Below are 23033 nucleotides of genomic sequence, written 5' to 3' on the forward strand. Positions count from 1 at the left end.
TAATCAGTTTTCGGCTAGTCTAGTGGAAGTCAGTTTACTCCTCAGAGATTTCCCTAGTTCTGTGCCCCAAATCTGTCCAGTATATGCTGCAATCCCTATATAAGTCTGGAAATTAGTAATAAAAAAAAAAGTCAAGCCTTGCTGGAGAACTCATTTAATTTGATGACGATTGTTTTCTAGTCACCTTTTCATGCATAAGGCAATCTAGAACGTGAAAGATGCCGACAAGAGACAAAAATCCCATGATTTTAAGTTTTAACAGCACTACTAGCTGGGAGAGAGGAGGAATTATATTCTGAGAGTACCAAGGTTAAGGCACTTGCCTTACATGCAACTGGTCTGGGTTTGATCCTCGGCACCAAACCAATAGTCCCCTGAACATCACCAGGAATGATCCCCGAGCACAGAGACAGGACAGAGCCCTAAGCACTGCTGGGTGTGGCCTCAGAACAAACGAAATCAATAAAACAAATATTTTCTTTTTATTTGCGTAAGGTGTTTGCCAGTGGCAACTCAACCTTCTCATGTGTCTACCGCAAGTGGAGAACAAGGCACTCTCATGTGTTCTGTGTTCTTAATATTAATATCTTTTAATGTCAAAGACGTTTTGGAATGTTATGAGGATTATATCTGCTTAAAAAGAAAAGGAATGCAGGATGGGTGGGTGGGTGGGTGAGATGGTGCAGGGGTTACAGCATATATATATATATATATATATACGCCTTGCATGCAGCTGACCTCAGTTTGATCCTCAGCACCACCTACTCCCCCAACATTCCTGGAAGCAGCCCTGAAGGGCCCCAGCACTGCTGGGTGTGGCCCAGAGAACCCTAAGTACTGCCTGGGTGAACCACAGGGCATAGGTGGCACCACATCCTCAGGCCCCTACACTGACCCGCCAATCCAGTTGGCCAGGAATTGCCAGGTGAGGACCCTTGGCCACCCCAGTACCACTTGGAAGGCTCAAAAGATGAAAAATGAAAATAAAATGATTTTTTTAAAAAAAAATTCTGCTAATGCAGGAGCTAGTGTTTGGGGGGCCATGTACCACATTCAAAGAACTACGGGAGGCCTGCTGCCTGCCACACGAGTGAGGCCGCCTCACCTCAGCTCCCTTCCTCGTGGGATAAGAGTCTGAGCACCTTGGAGCTGGAGCAATAGCACAGAGGGTAGGGCGTTTGCCTTGCACGCGGCCGACCCGGGTTAGATTCGCAGCATCCCATATGGTTCCTGAGTGCATGGGCCAGGAGTAAGCCCTGTTCATCGCTGGGTGTGAGCAAAAAAAAAAAAAGCAAAAAAAAAGGAGTTTGAGTACCTTAATGTGCCACGTTGCTGTGCGTCACTATTCTAGAACCTGAGGCCAAAAGAAGAGTGACTGGGGCCAAGTCCCTGGCTTCACGGGGATTCCAGGAAGCAGTGAGAGATGATAAATAGGCTCCCAGCTTCGGGTCAGGTTGGGAGGTAGAGAGAGAGAGAGAGAGAGAGAGAGAGAGAGAGAGAGAGAGAGAGAGAGAGAGAGAGAAAGAGAGAGAGAGAGAGAGAGAGAGGGGAAGCAGAGCTCGGCGGGGGGCCGGGCCAGGTACTCCCTGCCATGATGGGGCAGAAACAGCTGAGGCCAGTCATGCTCACGGCCCTGAGTGCTTCACACAGTGCCAAGAGCAACAGCGAAGGCCAGAGGCCGAGCTGTTCTATAGGCCGCAAGAAGCAGGTGGGATGGATCCAATGGCTGGATCCCTGACACCGCAGTGTCCCCCAAACATTGCCCGGGGTCGCCCTACAGCACTGAGACCTGAGAGGGGCATAGGGAGGAAGGGTCCCCGGGTAGATCCCACAGGGCATGAGGCCACTGTCAGGAAGTTGAAGTTCTGAACACAATACACATTTTGGCCAGGGGAGTGGAATAAACATTCGCTGTCACATACATTTTACAGGAACCCTCAGACAGGAGGGTTGAATGAAAGAAGGCAGGGGCAGCGTGTGGGGGGCAGGGGAGGTATTTCTACACACTGAGGTGGTTCTTGGCAAGGCAGGAGCAGGAGTGGGAACGGGCAGGTGGAAGAGGATTCATTTTTTTCAGAATGCAGTTAATTGGCTTTGATGATAGATCAAGAGAATATTTTAGGCCGGGCAACTGGACAATGCATGCAAATGATCGAGCGGTGTAACACAGGGCGAAGGTGTGGAAGGCTAAGAGAGCTGAGAGTTTGCTTCCTGACGTGTGAAATTGAGGCATTTATTATACATGTCTAAAGTGGCCTTCCTCTCTCGACTACTGTTTCAGGGACTCAAATACGAGACCTCAGTACCAAGAAAATATTAATTTATGACAGGCACTGGCATATGCTATGTTTCTATCTGCTAAAAAAAATTCACTGTCAACGCATGAAAACTTTATGACATTAAATAAAATACAAGTCCTCTTAATCCCCCAACATCTGCTAGAGAAGGTCTGATGCATAATTCTGGCCATTTCATAATTGTTCATTTAAATTAATAATATTCAATAAGAGGAATGTATATTATCAAACTGCCACCTGTTCCAAGTCTTTATAACCAAAGCAGGTATGTCTAAAACACTGGAAATTAATTTTGAATATTGGCTGAATAATGCAGCTTTGTATCTGAAGGTTAATTTAGCCAGTCAGTCACAAAACAAGTTGAAGACTAGCTTAGAAAAATTTTTATTCACATCCAGGAAAATGTTACAGATGAAGCCATCACAGGTGGCTACAGATAGGCTTAATTTATGCAGAGAAAATGCAAAAAAAAAAAAAAAGAAAAAGAAAAAGAAAAGAAAAGAAAAAAACCCCACAATTTACTTGTTAGGGGTTAGGGAAAAGAAAATGTTAACAAATATTCTCCAGGAATGGTCACAGAGATTCTTTCAGGAATACTGAAAAGGCAACGTACCAGACTTTCATTTGCTTCTCCTCCCGAGGTCAGGGAAAAGAGAATGGAGTGAAGGTCACGGTGCCTCAGAGCTTGGGGGTAGCACCTTCACGTGCTCCCAGCACTCTCGAACAAGGCAGCTTTTGGCTCTTGTAGCACATTTCTCCAGAGACATTTGTGCAAGAATCTGGAATGATTCCTGGTCTGCTTCCCCCGGCTGGGAAGAGAGCACCAAGGTGAGGGCATTTTCCTTGCATGCAGCAAGTCTTGGTTCAAGGAGTCACTTCAAGGAGCAGAGAGCCGGGAGTAGCTCCTGAGCACTGTTGGGTGGGGTCCAAATCCCCCTCAATATCCCCCTCCAATGCCCCCCCCCAAAAAAAAACCAAGACAAAACAAAACAAAAATCCCCAGTCCACACTCCATAGCGCTTGGCCTACGGTGGTGAAGGAATGTTACTAGAGTGAAACTGAGTCTTGTGTGTCTCTTGAGCTCCGGGACTAAGTTCTAGAGAGAAATTTCAGAGAAAGGAGAGCGGCTGTCCCCAGGAAGACTCAGTCAAACGGCCTGCAGGGAAGGAGCCCAGGACTGAGGGCTGCTCACCTGCCTTCCAGAATCACGACGACCGAGGGGCCTGGCACACTTGTTGAGTTTTGTTTTGTTTTGTTTCATTAACTCTTAAAATGTTCTCATTTTGGGGCTGGACTGATAGCACAGCAGGTAGGGGGTTTGCCTCGCATGCGTCTGACCCAGGTTTGATTCCCAGCATCCCATATGGTCCTCTGAGCACCGCCAGGAGTGATTCCTGAGTGCAGAGCCAGGAGTAACCCCTGTGCATCGCCAGGTGTGACCCACAAAGGCAAAAAAAAAAAAAGTTCTCACTTCATGATTGGAACAATTTTCTTCCAAAGATCGCAAGCTTTAAGGGACTATTTAGAATCCAAATTGAGAAAGAAAAAAAAAATCCTATTTATCTTGATAATACCTCCAAAAGAGATACGCATCCTCTGCATCTCTTGCTTCCCTTTCACAACTATAGATGTGTGTGTGTGTGTTGGTTTGTGCGACACCTGAAGGTGTTCTGGGGCTACTCCTTGCTTGGGGCTCTGGGGTCACTTAAGGATGGTGTCTGTGGGACCATGTCATGCTGGAGCTCAAACCTGGGTGCTCTGTGTACCATGCATGTGCTCAGTCCATTTAGCTAAATTTAGCAAAATTTAGCTAAAGCCAATGAAACAAAGGCTAAGCTAAAAACCTCCTTCCCTAGCCCCAAAGAGTCTGTTAAAATATATATTATATAATATATATAAAAGTTTACTCTTCTCAACTGAGTCTAAAATATTTCTAATATATCCAAAAGACAGATGGCAGACTAGAGCTGAATTGAATGCCCACTCCCCACCTCCACAGCCCCCCTCAAAAAAAAAAAAAAAACCCACAAGAGGAAATAAAGTACACACATTTGTTTTTATGCTGTATCTTTTCCTGGAAAAATGGAAATTCCTGACACCCCGGTCTGGCACCAGAGTTTCTGAATTCACATCTGAAATGCTATAATGGTCTGTTAGTCACAGCAATCGAAAATAAACTCTAGCAGGCGAGGCTGCAACAGTACCCCAAGGAAAAGTACAGAGCCTCACATCTTCCCATCAATCTGAATTCCAATGTCGTCAAAATTATTTAAAACAACAGAAATGAGAAATGGGGGGGGGGGAAGAGAGAGACACAGAGAGAGAGAGAGAGAGAGAGAGAGAGAGAGAGAGAGAGAGAGAGAGAGAGAATGAAGAGCTAACAAAGACCAGCAAAATTTAGCGAAGGCCAATGAAACAAAGGCTAAGCTAAAAACCTCTGGCTGTTGGTTCCAGTTTCCAGTTTTGGTTCCCCCCCAGAAGTTGGGAGACACGGCCTGGGTTTTATTTGAAATTTCCGTAGCGCTTCCCGATCTCCTCACCATCTCCAGCTTCGCCAGCCTTGTTGCTATTGTGTGGAGAGCAAGAGGCACCGGGGACGACCCTCTTAACATTCTTGGGATGTAACAGGCACATCCCAGCACTTGGTACCAAAAAAGCTCACTCGGCACACGGCGCATGTTAAGGGTTAAAAAACAGAAAGTCCTACCCAGTGGTTTGCTCTGATGTTCCTGTAGATATTGTCACTGGATGTATCCTCAGTAGAATTCTATTCAACACCTCTGTCTTTAAGTACAAAGCTGCAGGCTGTAGCAGCTTTAAGAAACATAAGTATCCCTTTTTTCTGCTGCACAGTATCTGTGTGTGAAATTCTCTAAAGGGGTTTAAGTATTTACCCTGAACACTATCAGACGGTTTCTAAAATTTTCCTTATCCAGTTGCAAAAACACTTCAAAGAGAATCATAAACATAGTCCTTTGTGCTTTCAATGCACATTCTGCTTCTAAGGCTTAAGCCTGAATTCTCTTGGAATTGTAAATCTTTTCCCCAAAAAAAGACAGGATATACAACACATTTTTTTTTTCCCTTCCCCAATTCATTACCAAGTCTGCAACAACGAAGAGAAAAAGAGAAAACTCCAGTAGAAATTTAGAAGGCAATCAAAGAAAGAATCAAGGCCTGTTAGAAATTCACTGCTAACCCTCCATCCCCTAGTGCGCGTGCGCAACACACACACACACACACACACACACACACACACACACACACACACACACACACACACACACACACACACACACACACACACACACACACACACACACACACACACACACACACACACACACACACACACACACACACACACCCCTCTCCCGGCTACCCAGTTATTTAACACTAGCTGAAGCCTCGACACACACACACACACACACACACACACACACACACACACACACACACACACACCCCTCTCCCGGCTACCCAGTTATTTAACACTAGCTGGAGCTAACGGAGATAAACGGAAAGAGTCGACCTTCAATAAAAAGATTGAAGATGATTATTTAAAAATGCGGAGCCAGGATTTGATGTCTCTATATAAACAAAAGTGACTTTTCTTCCCTCTTTCCCAATTTCCAAAGCTAATCACAGATCTCCAGATTCAGTGGCCCTGTACCTGTTGCAGGATTTGAATTATGAGATGCTTGTGACTGTTTTCCTGCTCTGATCTCTGCCTGTCTGTACACTGTACCAGTCAAAAGAGAGAGAAAGAGAGAGGGGAGAGTGAGAGAGTGAGAGAGAGAGAGAGAAAGAGAGAGAGAGAGAGAGAGAAGAGAGAGATGGGAATTTAAATTTAAAAGCTCCAAACACCTTACACCAGGTCCTAAATTACTATACTCCACTTGACACATCAGAAATGCTAACTCTGAAAAATGGAATCAAGATTATGTTAGCAGATACGATTTAGCATACACATTCCTACAAGCATTAATACACATATAAATGCACAGACGCATATAAACTGGCGACCACCATTAGAAGGAACAACAACAACAAAATCCAGATTTACTTTGATCCCACCTTCTTCCTGACACACCCCAAACCTTTCATCCTGGAAGAAGTTTGAAATGAACTTAGCTAAATGAACCATAATCTGATGACAAATACCAAGAGACTCAGTATATATTTCAATCTGGGTGGTGGTGGTGGGGGGGGGGGGGGATAAGCAACTTCGTTCCTCCATTCCGGTACTAAGAATTTAATCTGAAGCCCTGGCCTGATGATAGCTTCATTAATCTCCCTAAAAGCAAACAAACTGGGCCTCGGCTCAATCATCCCCCACGGATGTGTAACCTCCACTGAGAAGGCTCAAGCTGACAGCAGCGGACAGATCTCTGGCGGGACTGCTCCGGGATGATTTACACAAGCCCCGAATGACAAGGAGAAGAGCTGGATCCTCTTGAAAGGAGCCGATTACAACCAACTTGTGAAGAAGCCCACCTTTGCTTCCCTAGGAATGCTTCCCTCTTATAAAACTCTTAACAAGACACTAGGTGCGGTATGAAATAAAACGCCGATGGCCTCTTCCACATCTCTCTGCTCCCTGGTGCCAAATTTCAACACAAATGGGTAGAATTAAAAGTGACCTCTTGGCTTGCCTAGCATAATTACATGTGTTGTGTGTGTGTGTGTGTGTGTGTGTGTGTGTGTGTGTGTGTATTTTTTAACACTGTCTTTAAAAAAAAAAGTACATTAAAATAATCCCGTTTTGGCTTCCTCCCACGAAAGTCAGTAAAGGTTATTAAGGCCAACTGCCATATCAACACCACAGCTATCCTAACACCAGGAACTGTCAAGAAAGGAAATGCAATTCAAAACAATCACAGAGAGCACAGGACACTCTCTTTTAGACTACAGAAGAAAAAAAAAAAGGTAGGGGGAAGATTTAAAAAAAAAAATTAAAAAGCAGGAAGAAATTTCCCTCCGACAAATAAATCACAGAGTTCTTCTAAAAATATTTACTCTGGAAACCATTCTAGAATATGTCCACTGGATTAGACCAAATTGACCTTTTTATTTTTTTTTTAAAGGAAATGAATAAATGTCATCAATTTAGAGGACAGCACACTAGCATACTTTGCACTACCCACCACAAATTTGATGGTGTTAAAACACTTTTTATAGTTAAAATAAATGTCAGTTTTGCAAAGCATGATACCAGATCCTGAGAGACAAATGGCCTATCCGCAGAATCTCTGGCTACAGCAAGACTTCCTCCATTCACAGGAGATTTCAGCTTTTCATATTTCCTTTACCCAGAAAGCAAAGCTCTTAGGGTTTCTTTCAAATGGTAACTCTTTCTTACCCTGAAGAGTTGCTTTATGATATGCTAATCTCAGATGTGGGGTGGCGGGGTGGTTTTTAAAAAATAAAATAAAATAAAATAAACAAAATACTGTACAAATATTTGAATAGTGTTAGCGTGTTATAAATACTTTCCTGAACAGGGAACAGAGATGCGGGGAGGAAGGGTGGAGGGGGAGAGAGACGAAGCAAAATTCCAGGGTTCGAAGAAAAGGTGATGTTGCTTTGGGCTTAATGGCTTGTGAATTCATGAGGTAATATTCAGGGAAAATGTGATATTTTCTCAGAATGTCATTCAAATATAAGGTTTAACATTTACATCACAAGAGTGTGTATAGAGTAAAACTATCCTCGGGGAGAGAAGTGGCAAGAATAAACTGTGTGATAAAAATGGTGCCTGCTGGAACAGGGCACGAGAAAGCGCGGCTAGGGAGGGTTAGAGACAGCTGACTAAACTTTTTGAAATATACGACTGGTTATGACATGTGAAGCAATTACCATTAATGGACGAAAAGCGATTTCAAAGCTCATTTTCCATTCTTCTTCTATATCCTACCTGGGACTACACCTTCCAACCACAAAGTGAAAAAAAAAAAAAAAAAAAGAACAGACAGAAAGAAATTACAACACAAGTCTCTTCCCGGGTACAAGGGCTGTCAAAGGTTGCTTTACTCATAAGCAAAAGGTGAAAAGTAATGTACATATTGCCTGAGGTTTTTTCCTTTTATTTTCTCACCAAAAAAAGATCGATGCTATATAGTTGCAGTACAGACAATATACATTAATTAAAGGTTCCATGACACACACATTATTTTTACAATTCAAAAAAATAAAAGCATGACGATAAATAAGAGTAACCTGTCTAAAATGATAATAATTTTACAGCAATCCGTTCTCTGGAAGCAAAGTGAACATATCCAGAAATGCCTTTTGGATTAGTCTAATTCTATAGAATACAAATGTGCACTAAACACTGCACTTTTTATGTTAAATTGCTGTTGAATTTGTTAACCCACAACTGATTTCCTGTGTTATGGAATCTTGAAGATTATAGCTAACTTGAAGCAACAGGGATAATTCTTGATAGCTAATGGTACATTTGTATGCATTTTCCTGAAAGGAAAGCGTGGGCAGCCCAAACTGGTGGCTCAACATTGCCCCCTACTGCCTGCAGCTGAAAAACATACAAGGTGAGCTGGTACAAAGCAGGAATTTAAGCAGTCTGTGCCAGTCCCACCCAAGTACACAAATACCAGATGGCACGGCACTAACCGTCGCCGAACTGGAGGCTTTCCAACAACTCTTCTCTTCAGTCTCTTCCAATCAAAACATGAAATTATTAAAAATTTGTTTAAAACTCATTTAAAAAAGACCTGAAGCGATGCTTAAGTTTAATTTAGAAGCAATATCCTTTTTATCTTGGCTCGAACCCTGCTCTTTGCCGATAATGATCAGCCCGGGCCTTGCTGAGCAGACACTGGGGCCATTGATAGCACTTAGAACACTTAGTAATGCCACACCGAAGGCAAGGGACATAGCTTGGAGAATTCCCAAGACTTGTCTTCTTTTTGAGTATTTCTTACACAAGAGTTACAAAGTAAAGAGATGATATTCCTTCTAACTTATGACCCAGGGCCACCAAATTTTTAAAAGTCATGACGAAATAGTTTCCATAAATGCATCGTGAGCACCACCCGTAAGCTGACCATACCAAATATCCCTCTTGAAAAAATAAAGAGCAAGAGCAATAAGGAGCAATGGTAACAAGCACTTTTGGACAAAGGCAATTCCAATTTTTTTTTTTTCAAAAGTAATTCTTGTTTGTCAACTCTAATCACCATTCCAGGGTCAAGTTGCTCTCTTAGCAAATAAAGGGCTTCTAACTCAGTAAATAAACAATTCTGGGTGAACTGTGCTGTGATTATACAGAACCCTGAAACTCAGGCTACCTTTACATGTACATCCATAAAAATAACATATTCCATACAGGCCCATTTCAGAAACAGAACTAAGGGCTGGTCATTTCCGCCAGCTCTGACTTATAGAGCTCAGTTTTGCATCGATTTAGACCTTTGGCCCAAATCCCCCCCTTTCTTTTTCTTCGGTGATACTATTAGTGGGCTAACGGCAGAGCCTGGCAAGCTACCCGTGGCGTATTCAATGTGCCAAAAACAGTAACAACGACAGTCCTCATTCCCCTGACCCTGAAAGAGCCCCCAATACGCCATTGGGCTACACTAGCATGCGGCAGGGATGAATGGAGACGTTACTGGTGCCCGCTCGAGCAAATCGTGAACGACGGGATGACAGTGATACAGTGATTAGTGGGCTCAAAGGAGAATGCTCACTTTCCCTCCTCAGACATGTGTCCGTGAGAAGGCCTGGGTGAAAGATCTGAGGAAGGTCTTGCAAAGTGGGTTCTTCTGGGTACCAAGGCAGGCTTTGAAATGGGTTGTCCAAGGACAGGGCTGTGACCAGATCTTTTCATTATGATAAAGACTAGCAACAGTTCCCCACCTTGGCAGAATTAGCTCCCTGCTCCCAGCACATTTCAAAGTCTGCGGGGTGGGGCTGTCTCCAGAGTTAGCAGGCTTTTATCGCTTTTCCACTACATTCCAGATTCCACTATTTAGAGGAGAACAGAGAGGTGGTGAAGGACGTGACCTCGGGTAAAGCTGCCTCCGTTGAAACCCCCATTCATTCAAGTTTCTGTGTTAACCTTGAAAAAGTTACACAGGCTTTTCGGGCATAGGTCTTCTTGCTTGTCAAAAGGGGGAAAGAATACCTATGTGTATTACCTACGTACATATATATATGTACACATATACCTATGTACATATACACACACATTTTAAATCAAAGACAGCACACCTAAAACATCTGGAATAATGTCTGGTACTCAGTAATTGCTAAGTAGTTGCTATTATTTACATTAAGACGGAATTCAACACTTCCAAATGACCTCAACTTGCCTTCTAACCATATTCGGTACGTAATCCACACCCTGAATTCCTAGCTCTTCCCTACTTTTGATCTTGTTTCAAAAGTCCCTGGAGCCTAATGTTTCTCCCTAACCGCCCTATCTGACCAACTCTTCTCCATCCAAAGTTCTCAACATGACATCTGCTGTTTTGAAAATGTCCCAGTTCTCGTGATCCGCATTTAATCCTCTCTCCTGTGGACTGTGGTCTTCTTTCAATCTCTATTACAAGATCGTTTCAGCTAATGTAACACCTGGCCATATTAGTGTCTCTCCTTGATAAAATGAATGTGGTGGTAAACAGCCCGAGCTAAAGAAGCCAGGCTGGGTTTCAGTCTTGTTCTGCCACTCACTCTGTGACCTTCAGGAGTTACTTAATTTTTCTATGCCTCGGATCACAGTTCTATAAATTAAGGCTCCCGTTTCCATACCTCTTAGGACAGTGCTGCTGTAAGAATTCTGAAAACTAAGACAGGGAAATCTTTTAGAATAATGCATAGGAAGACACAAATGAGTTTTCAGATTTTGGGGGTGTTATTCTCCCCTCATTGTCATTTCCAGCATGCGTGCAAAGCCTCCTGTGTAAGCAAACAGTCAATGAATGTTCCTTGCACCAAACTGAGGTTAGGCTGACAAAAGTTTAGCCATTCCGACTCCCTTACCAGGAGTAACCTGACTCGATCATTTATAAGAATCGGATGTGTATTTCCTATGAAATTTGTCCAGAAGAGGATTTTTACAGGATAGCCAGTCAGAACACGTGGTCCCAGATACTTACCACACCTTCCATCTTCTTCCACATTTCCTCCAGTTGAGCTATGGGTTGACACCACCAATCCGTACACTTCCGGTATCGATTGCCTTGAAACCAAAACTGCCTCAGCCACTCAAACTCAACCTGTGGGCCATGAAGACAAAGCAGTGTTATATTCCTCTTTGGATACACAATCGTGGACAATGAACTCCGTTGCCCGATTCTGCCCTGTTGGTTAACAGCCACTGGATGAGAGAAAGTCAGAAAAGCTTGACCTTGACCGAACCAGGTCCCAAGGACCTACCCAGACTCCCAGACAGGCGTAACCGGAGCATTACGACAAGGCCGAGAAATGAGTGGTCTTCAAGTGAAAGCCCCTTCGACAAGACAACCCTGGAGGTGTTGTTACTGGCATTGAGAGGTTAGCACTGAGGAAACTCTAAGGCCATCAACAATAAATGGTGAGTTGCTGGAGCTTACACAGCAGTCTGCACGACTTACTCTGGAGAAGATACAAGCAAAGCAAATGCACTTTTATTAAAGGCTAATACCAAGAATAAAATATGCCTACTGTGAGATATCACTATTAAGTTTAAGTGAATTTACTCAGGAAAAATCTGGTGATCATTTCAATTTATATAACAAAGCAATATAAATGATAAATACATCTGACCTACAAAGCCACTCGAATGAAAGCTACAAAGAGCAGGAAAGGCACTAATGATTTATTCTCCTTCCTACAAACCCACTATGGTAAAAGCTATCTCATCTCCTTAGCGTTCTTCTTTCAATTCCAGCAGAATCCCATTATTTACCTGATAATCCCACCCTCTTCCCCTACCTCAGTTCATGAGGCAGCGTTCCAGCTTCAAGACTAAGCAGTGGAACATGCAACCCAAGTCAGAACTGATCAGCTACCACATTTCTCTAGTGTGAGAATTGGATCTGCAGGAGATGGGCATATGTTCAGAGTAAGTCATGAGACAGAAGATCTAGGAAGAGGATTCTGCAGCCATGTCCCCACCTGTGGGGAAAAAGGAGGCAACACTGCAGGATGTAGCTACAAAGTAAAAAGATAAAATCCTGTTCCTGATGGCATCCACTGATGCTTGAGCAATCTTTACTTGAAGCCTTTCTCTTATGTATAGCAATTCGGGCTGCATTTTCTATCCCTTGCAACTGAACGAGATATAGTAAAGCTTTGGAGGGAAAAGAAATAGTTTCCTATCTACTCTTCAAATCTTTGACCACTCATCTTCAACTCAAAAGTCAAATTTCACCTTCCCAGTACCATGTCGTTTATCTCCAAAGGGCTTTACTTCTGCCCTCTATAAAAATGTCAAAGGTTGGGTCTCAGGGGATGTCTCTGTGGCTAAAAGCACCTGCTTTGCAAGCATGAAGCAAGAGATGGTTCCCCAAATGCCACCCTAGCGTGGTGGTTCTGTTGCTGGCAGTGACAATGGGGCATGTGTGACCTCAGGTGGACAGGTGAAATGCGAGCCGGCATCACAACTCAAGGTCACCGGTCCCTGCAAGCAACTGCAACTTAAAAAAAAAAATCTGCGAACAGTGCAGCCAGGAGTGAGTCTGTGTGTGAGCACCAGAGCAAGCCCCGGTGTCCACTCCAGGGTATGCCTAGGCAGTATACCTAGGTGGTGAACGAGAGTGGCCAGCCATGAGCATGCGTCTCAGCACCACCACTGGAGTATGAAAACCCTGGCAAGTACCACGGCTAAGTATAGGTGACCTGGGTCATCCTCACAGCAGCAACAAAGAGAAAGAGGTGGCTGGGGTGCAGAGGGGGTAGGGGGGTGGAATATAGAGTTTTCACAGCTTAATTTTGGATCAACTGGCTTCGCTAAGGTAATCGTGTTCATATACAGACATAGAGCTATTATGATCGTCACCTGTTACCACAAAGAATTCTTTTTTTGTTTGTTTATCCATATTGAACTTTCAGGAGGCAAACAAAAGCAACTCGTGGAGATCTAACAATGGTAGAAAATGGCTCAAAGAGCTAACCTGAGAACACTGAACTGCATGAAAAGGTTTTAGTTTACATTAACTAAATGTTTGTTTGATATGTAGAACTGATTTCAGTTAAAGCTGTTTAAACAAAAAATAATAATAAAAGGAATGTAGACAATATTAAGACAATAGTCGCTAAACCTTATCGGTGGTATTAAAAGACAGTGGTTAACAGAAGTAAACTTGACTGCTTTGAAAGGAGAATTGAACATGAGTCAAGTTCAACTTCTATGCAGGTACAGGTTGCACGACTTGATTTACTACAAGGGGGGACATAAAAGAGGTTTTTCTTCTTGCAGATTCCACTTAAAATCTGTTTACACTGTAAGAACCACCTGTTGGCAAGGTATCAGGCTCTATGTACAGGGGAGTTGAAAGATTGTTGAAGTTTTTCTGTGAGTTGGTTATTTCCATCAATGGAGGGCACATCACATAATCGAGATGCTCCAGGAAATAAACTGGAGTGCCATACTAACTAGGTAGCTCAACTCCCTGAAGAGATGGGGATCTGGGTCTCAGTAAATTCAAACTCAGAAGCCAGAAGAGGGGCACACCTGCTTCTCAGTCAGACAAGAGAGCCAAGAGAGCAAAGGTCCCTGCACCCTTGAATGAGTGATCATCTCATTTGCCTCCTCAGAGGCCTGACCATCTTCCAAGGCATACAGTGTCTTGGTTAGGGTTGAGTGTCCTGTAGACAAAACCAAACCGGGTTTCACCCCAACTAGCTACACCATCTGTAAAATAAAGACACCTGCATCCTCACCGTGAAGGAGAAAGTGGGTTAATGATGACTGACTTGCGCCAGGACAGGCACTCACTGAAGGACAAGCTGAACTCGGTCCCACAAACTTACCATCCGTAAGAATCTAAATCTTAGGATGTCTTCTTCTTCTTCTTCTTCTTGTTCTTCTTTTCTCCTCCTCCTCCTCCTCCTCCTCCTCCTCCTCCTCCTCCTCCTCCTCCTCCTCCTCCTCCTCCTCCTCCTCCTCCTCCTCCTCCTCCTCCTCCTCCTCCTCCTCCTCCTCCTCCTCCTCCTCCTCCTCCTCCTCCTCCTCCTCCTCCTCCTCCTCCTCCTCCTCCTCCTCCTCCTCCTCCTCCTCCTCCTCCTCCTCCTCCTCCTCCTCCTCCTCCTCCTCCTCCTCCTCCTCCTCCTCCTCCTCTTCTTCTTTTGTTTTTTGGGCCACACCCAGCGATGCTCAAGGGATACTCCTGACTCTACATCCAGGATTCACTCCTGGTGGGGCTTGGGGGACACATATGGGATGCTGGAGATTGAACCCAGGTCGGATGCTCAGGCCCCTCCGAAGACATTTTCTGAGCAGGAACAGTTTTAACATTCAATGACTTCATGCCCATCACACCCAGATCTGAACATTTCAACACTGAGGACTTACTGCAACAGAGCTATTTGAGAGTTGCCCATGACATAATCTTTGTGGATACCAAAACCATTAGCATGCACTTTATTCAACTCTACACCCTCACCCTCTCCCTCCTCACCTTTTCCCTCTTCCACTCTCTCACCCTCCCTCCTTCCATTCCTTCTTCCTTCCTTCCATTGTATTTCTTTCCTTTTCTTTCTGAATTTCTTCCTCTCTCCCAGGCCTGGAAGTGCTCAAGGATCAAATCTGGGTAGGCCATGTTCAAGGCAAGTGCCCTGCTGTATGTATTATCTCTCTGGCTCAAGTCCTTAACTTTTTTATTTCAAAGTGGTAGGTTAAAATTACTATAGGATTTAAATCAAATAATATCCTCACCAGTCCTCCCATGGTCAAGAGAAGTAGTTGACTCTCTTAAAAATTATTATTATTATTATTATTATTATTATTATTATTATTATTATTGGGTGCTGGGGATCAAACCTGGGTTGGCTAAGTGCAAGGCAAGTGCCCTAGCCACTATTCTGTGGCTCCAGTGATATGTTTGTTTATTTGTTTTCTGCAGCCCTAAAGGAAACAGGCTTCCGTTCTGCCCTGAGTTCTGGTTTTGTGCAGGTTCTGCTCCACAGCTTTCATCCTTATCCTTCTTCCCCATCCATTGTTCAGGAGGAGGCACAGAAATCATTTTTAATTTTTTCATTCTTTGGAAATTCAATCTGTGAGTCAAATAGCTGAGAATACTTTTTTCTTTAATTATTTCTAAGAGAGGTCGAGAGAGAGAGAGTACAGAAGAAAGTAGGGCACTTGCCTTGTGGCTGACCCAGGTTCAATCAGACCTGGAAGGAGTGATCCCTGAGTGCAGAGCCAGAAGAAGAGTGCACACCTGACTATCTCCAGGTGTGGCCCCCAAACCAAAAATAAATAAATAAATAAATAAATAAATAAGTCTAGGTGTTGTCTGGCTGATCAAGTTTTACCATGGCAGGATGACCTCCATGCCTTTCCCAGAATGGATTGTCCCTGCAGGGATGCTTATAGCCTCCAGGACAGAAATGACGGGCGAGTCTCCGTGGGGGAGGCAGACCCCACAGCCCCGAGCGGCAGGGATATATGCGCACACAGCTCTCTTGAGGTTGCTCTCGGCACTCAGGATGCTGAGCAAGCAAACTCCTAGACCATGGACGACACTCAACTCGCCAGCATGGGTCTCTGAGCAATGCCAATGACAAGGTTAGAAGTGCCCGAAGGGAGGAAGCAGGCATGCTCACAGCCCTGCAGGATCTGAATTGTCCCAGGAAAAGGTGAATGTGTTAGCTGGAACCCAGAAAAAAAAAAACATCTCCATAACTCTCTAAATTAACCGGTGTATGCCCTGCAGGGCCAGAGGCAAGAAGGCAGCAGGGAGAGGCTGAGAGTAAGATCAAAATAAGCTTTTCTCCTAGAAATGGCTCAAAAAGTCTGAAGGGGAAGAAGAAAGTCAGTTGACATAGGTTCTAGGCATTTTGGTACTGGGGAGCAAAACTTTTGAGTTTTGTTTCGGAGCCGCCGCATCTCCGTAGCGTCAAGGCTCATGCCCAGCCCTGACACAGCTAAAGCAACTGTCGCCTACTTTTCTTTTGCCGAGTTGGTCAGCTCCCACTGTTTTCTCGGAGATGTGTGAAAATGCCACGGGGACAGACGAAATAAGTCACTTCACAGGGAATGACATTAGACCAGGGAGAGATGCTAAGGGCCAACTTACAAAGACCCTTTGAGGACTCAGTGCGGACCCTTTCAGGGCTGGAGCGACAGTACAAGTGGGTAGGGTGCTTGGTTAGCACACAGCCAACGTGGGTTTGATCCCTAGCATCCCATATGATTCCTGAGACTGACAGGAGTGATCCCTGGGTGCAGAGCCAGGAGTGAGTTCTGAGCACTGCCAAGTGTGCCTCTACCCCGCCACCCCCCCAAAAAAAAGAGAAATCCAAAGATGCGTTCAACACAATTCAAGGGAAGATGCCAGTGTGATGAGTACAAACAGAACCAAGCACCACCACTAAACACAATTCTCTTCTGGGGAAATTCACCAGGTGAAAAAGCTGAATTTCCCCTTTTACTATTTTTAAGAAGGAAAAGGAGACTAATACCATAGAAAATCATCCAGTTTATAAGTGAGCAGAAAGCTCTTTCAAAGCAGCTTACATTAGGGCGGAAAAATCTCCAGGTACTTAGCACGATCCCTCAAGGTCCCAAATTGTTTGGTGAGAAAGCATTTAAGATAAGGCAAAGAATCCACTTCTAAACCCACCCAGCCTGAAAGCTTTGCAGCACATCCAACCAAGGACTTCATCCGACGGTTTGTCCAGAGAGGGTGCCCGGATTTAGGAGAGTGAAGGACACAGTAAGAAGCAGGGCGACTATTACGGACGTGCTGGTACGTTCACTGCACAGTAGAACACTGTGGAGAATCAGCATGCAAGTGCCCAAATCCCAGGCCAACTTCTACGGCACAGGAAATGCCTCTAACTCTGTGTCTTGACATAGAAGATGAATTTGTTTCATTCTTACATTTGGGGGCCACAGCTGCAAGTGCTGGGGACAACTCCCCGATCAATGGTTGGGACTCACTCTCGCAGTGTTCAGGGCCCTGCACACGGTGCAGTGCCGGGGACTGAAGCCAGCGCACTCTTCTGTGCTCTGGGCCATCTCCCCAGCCCTGGAATGAATTCTGAGCGGGAGGACATGACCTTGAGGAATCAAGGACTGGAAGGATGCGGAAGGCTGGCACACACGCGATTTAGATTCTAGAACTCCTCTCCACTCAACCGTGGCCTAGCCTCAGGAGGCCAAGGTTTCCGATATACCTCCTCACTTCTCGAACGAACACGGACGATGTCAGAAGCAGCCAGCCGCTTTCTGACGCAGATGGGTTCCGGCAACGATACTCCACTGTTAGATAAACATGGTGATTTTCATACACCGCCCCCATCCACAGATGATGATGATGATGATGAGACGTCAGTCACATGAAAGGCAAGGAAGGGCCAGAGGGAAGCACAGCCCTCATGCATGTTAAAGAGAGCGCCCGTCTTCTTGCCTGGCTCCTAAAGTTGCAAGGCTTTTAGAGACCGAAAAACAACAACAGCAAAATAAAACAACAACAACAACAACAACAGACAAACAAACAACAAGAAAGCACACACTTCCAGATTGAAATTTGGCTCTGAATATGGAGACTGAATTTTCCTCTCAGCACTAACTCGGGGCAGCTGTCGGGTGTACTAATGCTTATCTTTCTGAAAGTGCTCCAGAGTGCCTCTGAGAAACTGTGAGAGAGAGTGGCCTAGTACCAGGCACCAGGAAAAGGGAAGAAAGTCCGTCCTGGATTCAGCTCAGCATTAGGCATGGATACAGTTAACCTGAAAAGCAGATGTCTTGTCCCATGGTTCCAGAGCTTATGACCCTGCTTCACAAAGCAGCTCGTGTGATACGTAAATAAAATAAAATAAAATAAAATAAAATAAAATAAAAAGAAATCCTTCCATGGCTTCCGTTTTCCTCAGAGTGAAAGAAGGACACGCACCATTTGTGTGTCCCCCACCAACACCCTATAGCTTCTCTGTGACATCTGTGACCTCATCTCCTGTAACTCAGAGTCTCACTCCCTCTGCTCACACCAGATGGCCTCTTAGTTCATCCCAGGATTCCAGGCCGGTGCCGTCTCCCAGTCTTGCAGGACTGGCTCCTTCTGCGGGAAACACTGCTCCCCAGATATCCAGATGTCGGGGTGTGCCCCTGACAGCCACACAGTTCCCCTGCTCAGCTCCCGCAAGCATCTGCCCAGAGAGCATCTCAGCGGGGCTGTTCGTTCATTCTCTCAGTGTGTTGGTTCCTGTAGCATTTGTCCCATAACTTCTAATACAATATCTGATTAATTAGCACATTACAGTTGTTGTTTATGGTTACCTCCCAGGACTGTCACTGTCACTGTCATCCTGTTGCTCATTGATTTGCTCGAGTGGGCACCAGTAACGTCTGTACTGTGAGACTTATTGTTACTGTTTTTGGCATATCCAATACACAACTGGGAGCTTGCCAGACTCTGCCATGCGGGTGAGATACTCTCGGTAGCTTGCCGGGCTCTCCGAGAGGGATGGAGGAATCGAACCTGAGCCGGCTGCGTGCAAGACAAATGCCCTACCCGCTGTGCTATCGCTCCAGCCAGGACTAAAAAGCTTATTTTATCTACTAATCTATCCTAAAGCACCCAGAGAGAGTGCCTGGAGAATGCCCAGTGATTATTTTTGAAAAGATGAACGAAATGTTTTTGTATCCCAAATCTTCCACCAATCCTTACAAATATATCAAAGACTGATAACAGTCTCCAATAATTCATGATCACTTAGCTCATTTTTACCTCTTCTATACCACTTGCTAAACTGTTTCTTTCCCTTTAATAAGTTTTTTTAAAGGTATAACTTTCCTGTCATAAAATTCAACCATTTTAAAGGTAAATTTTGATAACTTTCAGAACATTTATGAAGTTGTACACTAATGTCCTTTTTACCAGAAAGAATTTTTAAAAACTGGCTAAGGGGCAGGAGTGACAGGACAGCAGGGAGGCCTTTTGCCTTGCACACGGCTCACCCGGATTTGATCCCCGACATACCATATGGTCCCCCGAGCTCCCCCAGAAGTAAAGGAGCAATTCCTGAGTGCTGAACCAGGAGTAACCTCTGAACATTGCTGGGTGTAGCCCTCCCCCCAATAAAAGAAAAGATTAGACTAAATACTTTCACTTGGCAAACTACAGGAATGTAGTAATCCTGCTCTGTTTTCCATGGTTGTTGTTCTGGTTACTTTTCCTTTTAGCTAGTGATATTGGCATCCTACATAAAGTGATAATAAAAAGCTTCCTTTTTTTAAAAAAATGTGCTTATGTGAAAATGAGTTAATTGTTTAAAACGTGTTAGTAAATAGCTAACAGTATCAGTAATCCAGATAAAGCAAAAATGAACAGAGAAGTTATTGGTGGAAAGACTCAAGAAGAGCTGTGATCCAAACTGGCTGATCTCCGGGTGTAGAGTGCCAATAAGAAATAAAAGTAAGTAAGCCCCTGGCACTTGCGCCTAGGGCCCGCCCTCAATTCCCATCAGTCCTTCCTGGATGACTGACTATTCTTCATGGAAGCCTATGTTTCCACACACCTTGGAAGACACAAAATGCCTCCCCCCACCTTTTTTTTTTGGCCGAATGATCTAAAGAATGCTTGCATAGCAAAATGCCTTGGAAGATACAGGCTCTCCTTCTAGAACAAAGGAAGGATTTGCTAACAGACTTGTAGGATAAAGATAGTCTGCTGATTGGAGTGAAGGACAAGGAAATTACATACCCATTGTAAAGATCTACCCCCTTAGCTCAGGCTTCCTCTCCCAAGGGAAACCACGCCCCCACCACCACCACCCGCTTCCTGCATGCATTCGCTGGACTATTCTGCAATGTCTTGTGAACAGAGGCTTGGGAAACCGACACAATAAAACTGATTACTATGGCTAGGATGCTGTTGTAACAAACAGTCTTTTGTCTTCAACCTCAAAGTCTCTTACACTCCTATGAATCTATGTAGATTGACATAGCAGCTTGTAGACAGGATAGAATCCCATACCCTGTGGCTGGTATGAGGGCAAAGGGCACATTCTCTGCATGGGGGAGACCCAGATTCAGTTCCTGGCAGCCCAGGAGGATCCTGTGGGCATCTGGGAGACACCCCCCACTCCAAAGAAAACATAGTGTGTTCAGAGAAGACCCTTAGCACCACCCTTGGGTTTGACCTAACACGCAACTGACATCAAGAAGAATTTCAGAGTTCCGCCAAGCCCCCCACCTCATTGTGGATGTCTTCTCCTTGTCTCAATACTGCAGGCTCCAAGGATTTCAGAGAGATATCACCATTGTCTGCCTCCTCGCGGATATTCTGCAGCGCTAACTGGCAGCGCTGTAAGATGTAATCCAAGGTTCCCGTGGAGCACTGTGGGGAGAAAGAAACACAGCCATCAAGACAAAGAGCACCATCCAAGTTCTCGTGCCCCTCTTCCCAGGGCTGTGCGTTTGCGGGATTTCCGTACACTGACCTGCCAGCCACCCCCCGCCCTAGCACAACATATCCCTAGCTTGAGAATTAGGGGAGTTGGAGCAATGGGGACAAGACGGTGAGAAAAGGGAGCGATTCAAGAGCACTCGCCATGGGTTCCGCAACCCACACTTCACTGAAAAATGAATCAGGATTGAGGCCTGCCCCCTAAAGCCCAGGTTCTCCCTTGAACGGCTAGCTCAACTGTCTCTCTACTTGCTCTTCAAGCTCCTGTTCTCTCTCGAATGTGCATTTCCTTCCTCCCCTCTCACCCCCACCCCCGCCTTTCTAAGCAGATTTTGTTCAACAAAACTCTCTTGCTTCTAAAATAAATAAATAGAACTAAAAATAGAAAAACTGAAAGCTAAAAAAAAATGAATAATGGGTCAGGGTTGAGACGGTATAAGGATGAAGGCATGTGCTGGCATGCAGTCAGCCTCGATTCAACCCCTGGCACCACAGAGTCCCTCAAGCATTACTTGGTGTGGAACTGGAGGCCTGTGCTCTGCCCACGGTGGGGTGGGCAATCCCTGGAACTGCGCACATGAGCATCACTGCATCGTTGGACCTCGAGTTGGTAGACCAGTTGGCCCAACATCGCTGGATATAGACTCAGGTCTCTTAAGCACTTCTTGGGAGATGCTCTCTGTCTCTCTGTCTCTGTCTCTGTCTCTATTTCTTTTACACACACACACACACACACACACACACACACACACACATACACACTTTAAACTATCTAAAGAGAAAATTAGGGTCTGGGAGATTACTCAATGGCCAGGGATTCAGGACCCTAGTTCAAACCTCAACACCGCATGGCTCCCTAAGTGCCACTCATTATAGCCCCCGAACCACAGTCTTTAGGTGGAATTAATGTGTGTGAACCCTAGATTCCCACCCAAAAGAGCACAAAACCAGACACTCATTCCTAACTCCCAACCTGACACCAAACTGAATGCAGGAGTGGAAGGGTTCACCTGCGTGAGTGGGTGAATACAGATGTCTGTAAAGAAGGCCTCTATCCAAGCGCTTGCTAAAGCCCCTGATGAAGGCTTCAAAGTGAACAATTGTGAGGATGTTCACGAAACTGATGAAAACAACAGGAGAGCTCCAACAAGGAGGGAGAACATATCAGAAAACTGTGGCCAAAAATCAGTAATTTGGGGCCGCCAAGATGTGATCCTGGGGGCCGCACATGTGTGGCCTCTCCGCAGCTGCATGAGCATGACTCCAGAGGCCAGCTAAACTACTTTTGGCATGGGCAGCTCCTTGCAGAATGTCTCCAGACTGAGAACTAAGCCGCGGCCCCATGCCTACCCAGGAGGGGAAAGGTATTTCTCTCTCTCGCCTTTTTCCTTGCTGGGGGTGAAGGGCGTGGCGACCGCCATATTATGAGGACCACAGATGAGAGTTACAAGCTTGCAATGATCCAATATCTGGAAGAAATTTCCCTGGACTTAGTTGCTAAAATACAGAAATCCAAAACTGCGTGACCTTATATCTCTTCACAACAGGTCTGACTTTAGTGGGGAACTCCTAACAATAATAGTGAGGTTTTTGTTGAAATATTGAAGGTAACCAAAGTAAAGAGAAAGTAAAGTGAAATTTATCAGCTGGGGGGGAGGGGCCCGGGATGGGAGGTATAGTGGGTTTTTGGTGTGTTTTTTTTTTTGGTTCTGGAATATGGACACTGGTGAAGGGATGGTTGTTTCAGCATTGTATAACTGAGACTTAAACCTGAAAGCATTGTAATTTTCCACATGGTGATTCAATAAAATTAAAAAATTATTTTAAAAAATCACTAATTTGGAGGCCCAGGTTCAATGCCCAGAGCAACACTATACCAAGAGCATACACCTGCCCCCAGCGTCTCAAGATATGCACCCCCACACACACACACAAAGAAATGAAGTAGAACGAGAGAACACCAGAGGTGAAACAGAAAACATATCACAGTAGAATGGTAGAAGCTGAAGAACTAGTAAATAAATATTTCTCGGAAAAGACACATGAGCTATCAAAAAGAAGAACAGAAAAGTGAAAAACTTAAGAGAACTATGGAAAGCATCAAGAAGAATAAGATTCACATCACAGGCATTCTGAGAGGAAAGGAAAGAAACGAGGA

General features: G+C 44.7%; 1 protein-coding gene across 1 annotated transcript in view; it reads right to left on the reverse strand.

Annotated features, from left to right (window-relative positions):
- The window catches only part of FTO (FTO alpha-ketoglutarate dependent dioxygenase), a 441299-nt gene that overhangs the window by 220973 nt on the left and 197293 nt on the right, over positions 1-23033 (reverse strand). Inside the window, exons 6-7 of the mRNA XM_055145006.1 lie at positions 20663-20806; positions 11417-11536 (exon numbers count right to left, since the gene is read on the reverse strand). Coding sequence (XP_055000981.1) covers positions 11417-11536; positions 20663-20806 — 264 coding nt within the window. The remainder of the gene's footprint in view (positions 1-11416; positions 11537-20662; positions 20807-23033) is intronic.

The sequence above is a fragment of the Sorex araneus genome, chromosome 8 (assembly GCF_027595985.1).
Source record: "Sorex araneus isolate mSorAra2 chromosome 8, mSorAra2.pri, whole genome shotgun sequence".
Taxonomy (NCBI): Eukaryota; Metazoa; Chordata; class Mammalia; order Eulipotyphla; family Soricidae; genus Sorex; species Sorex araneus.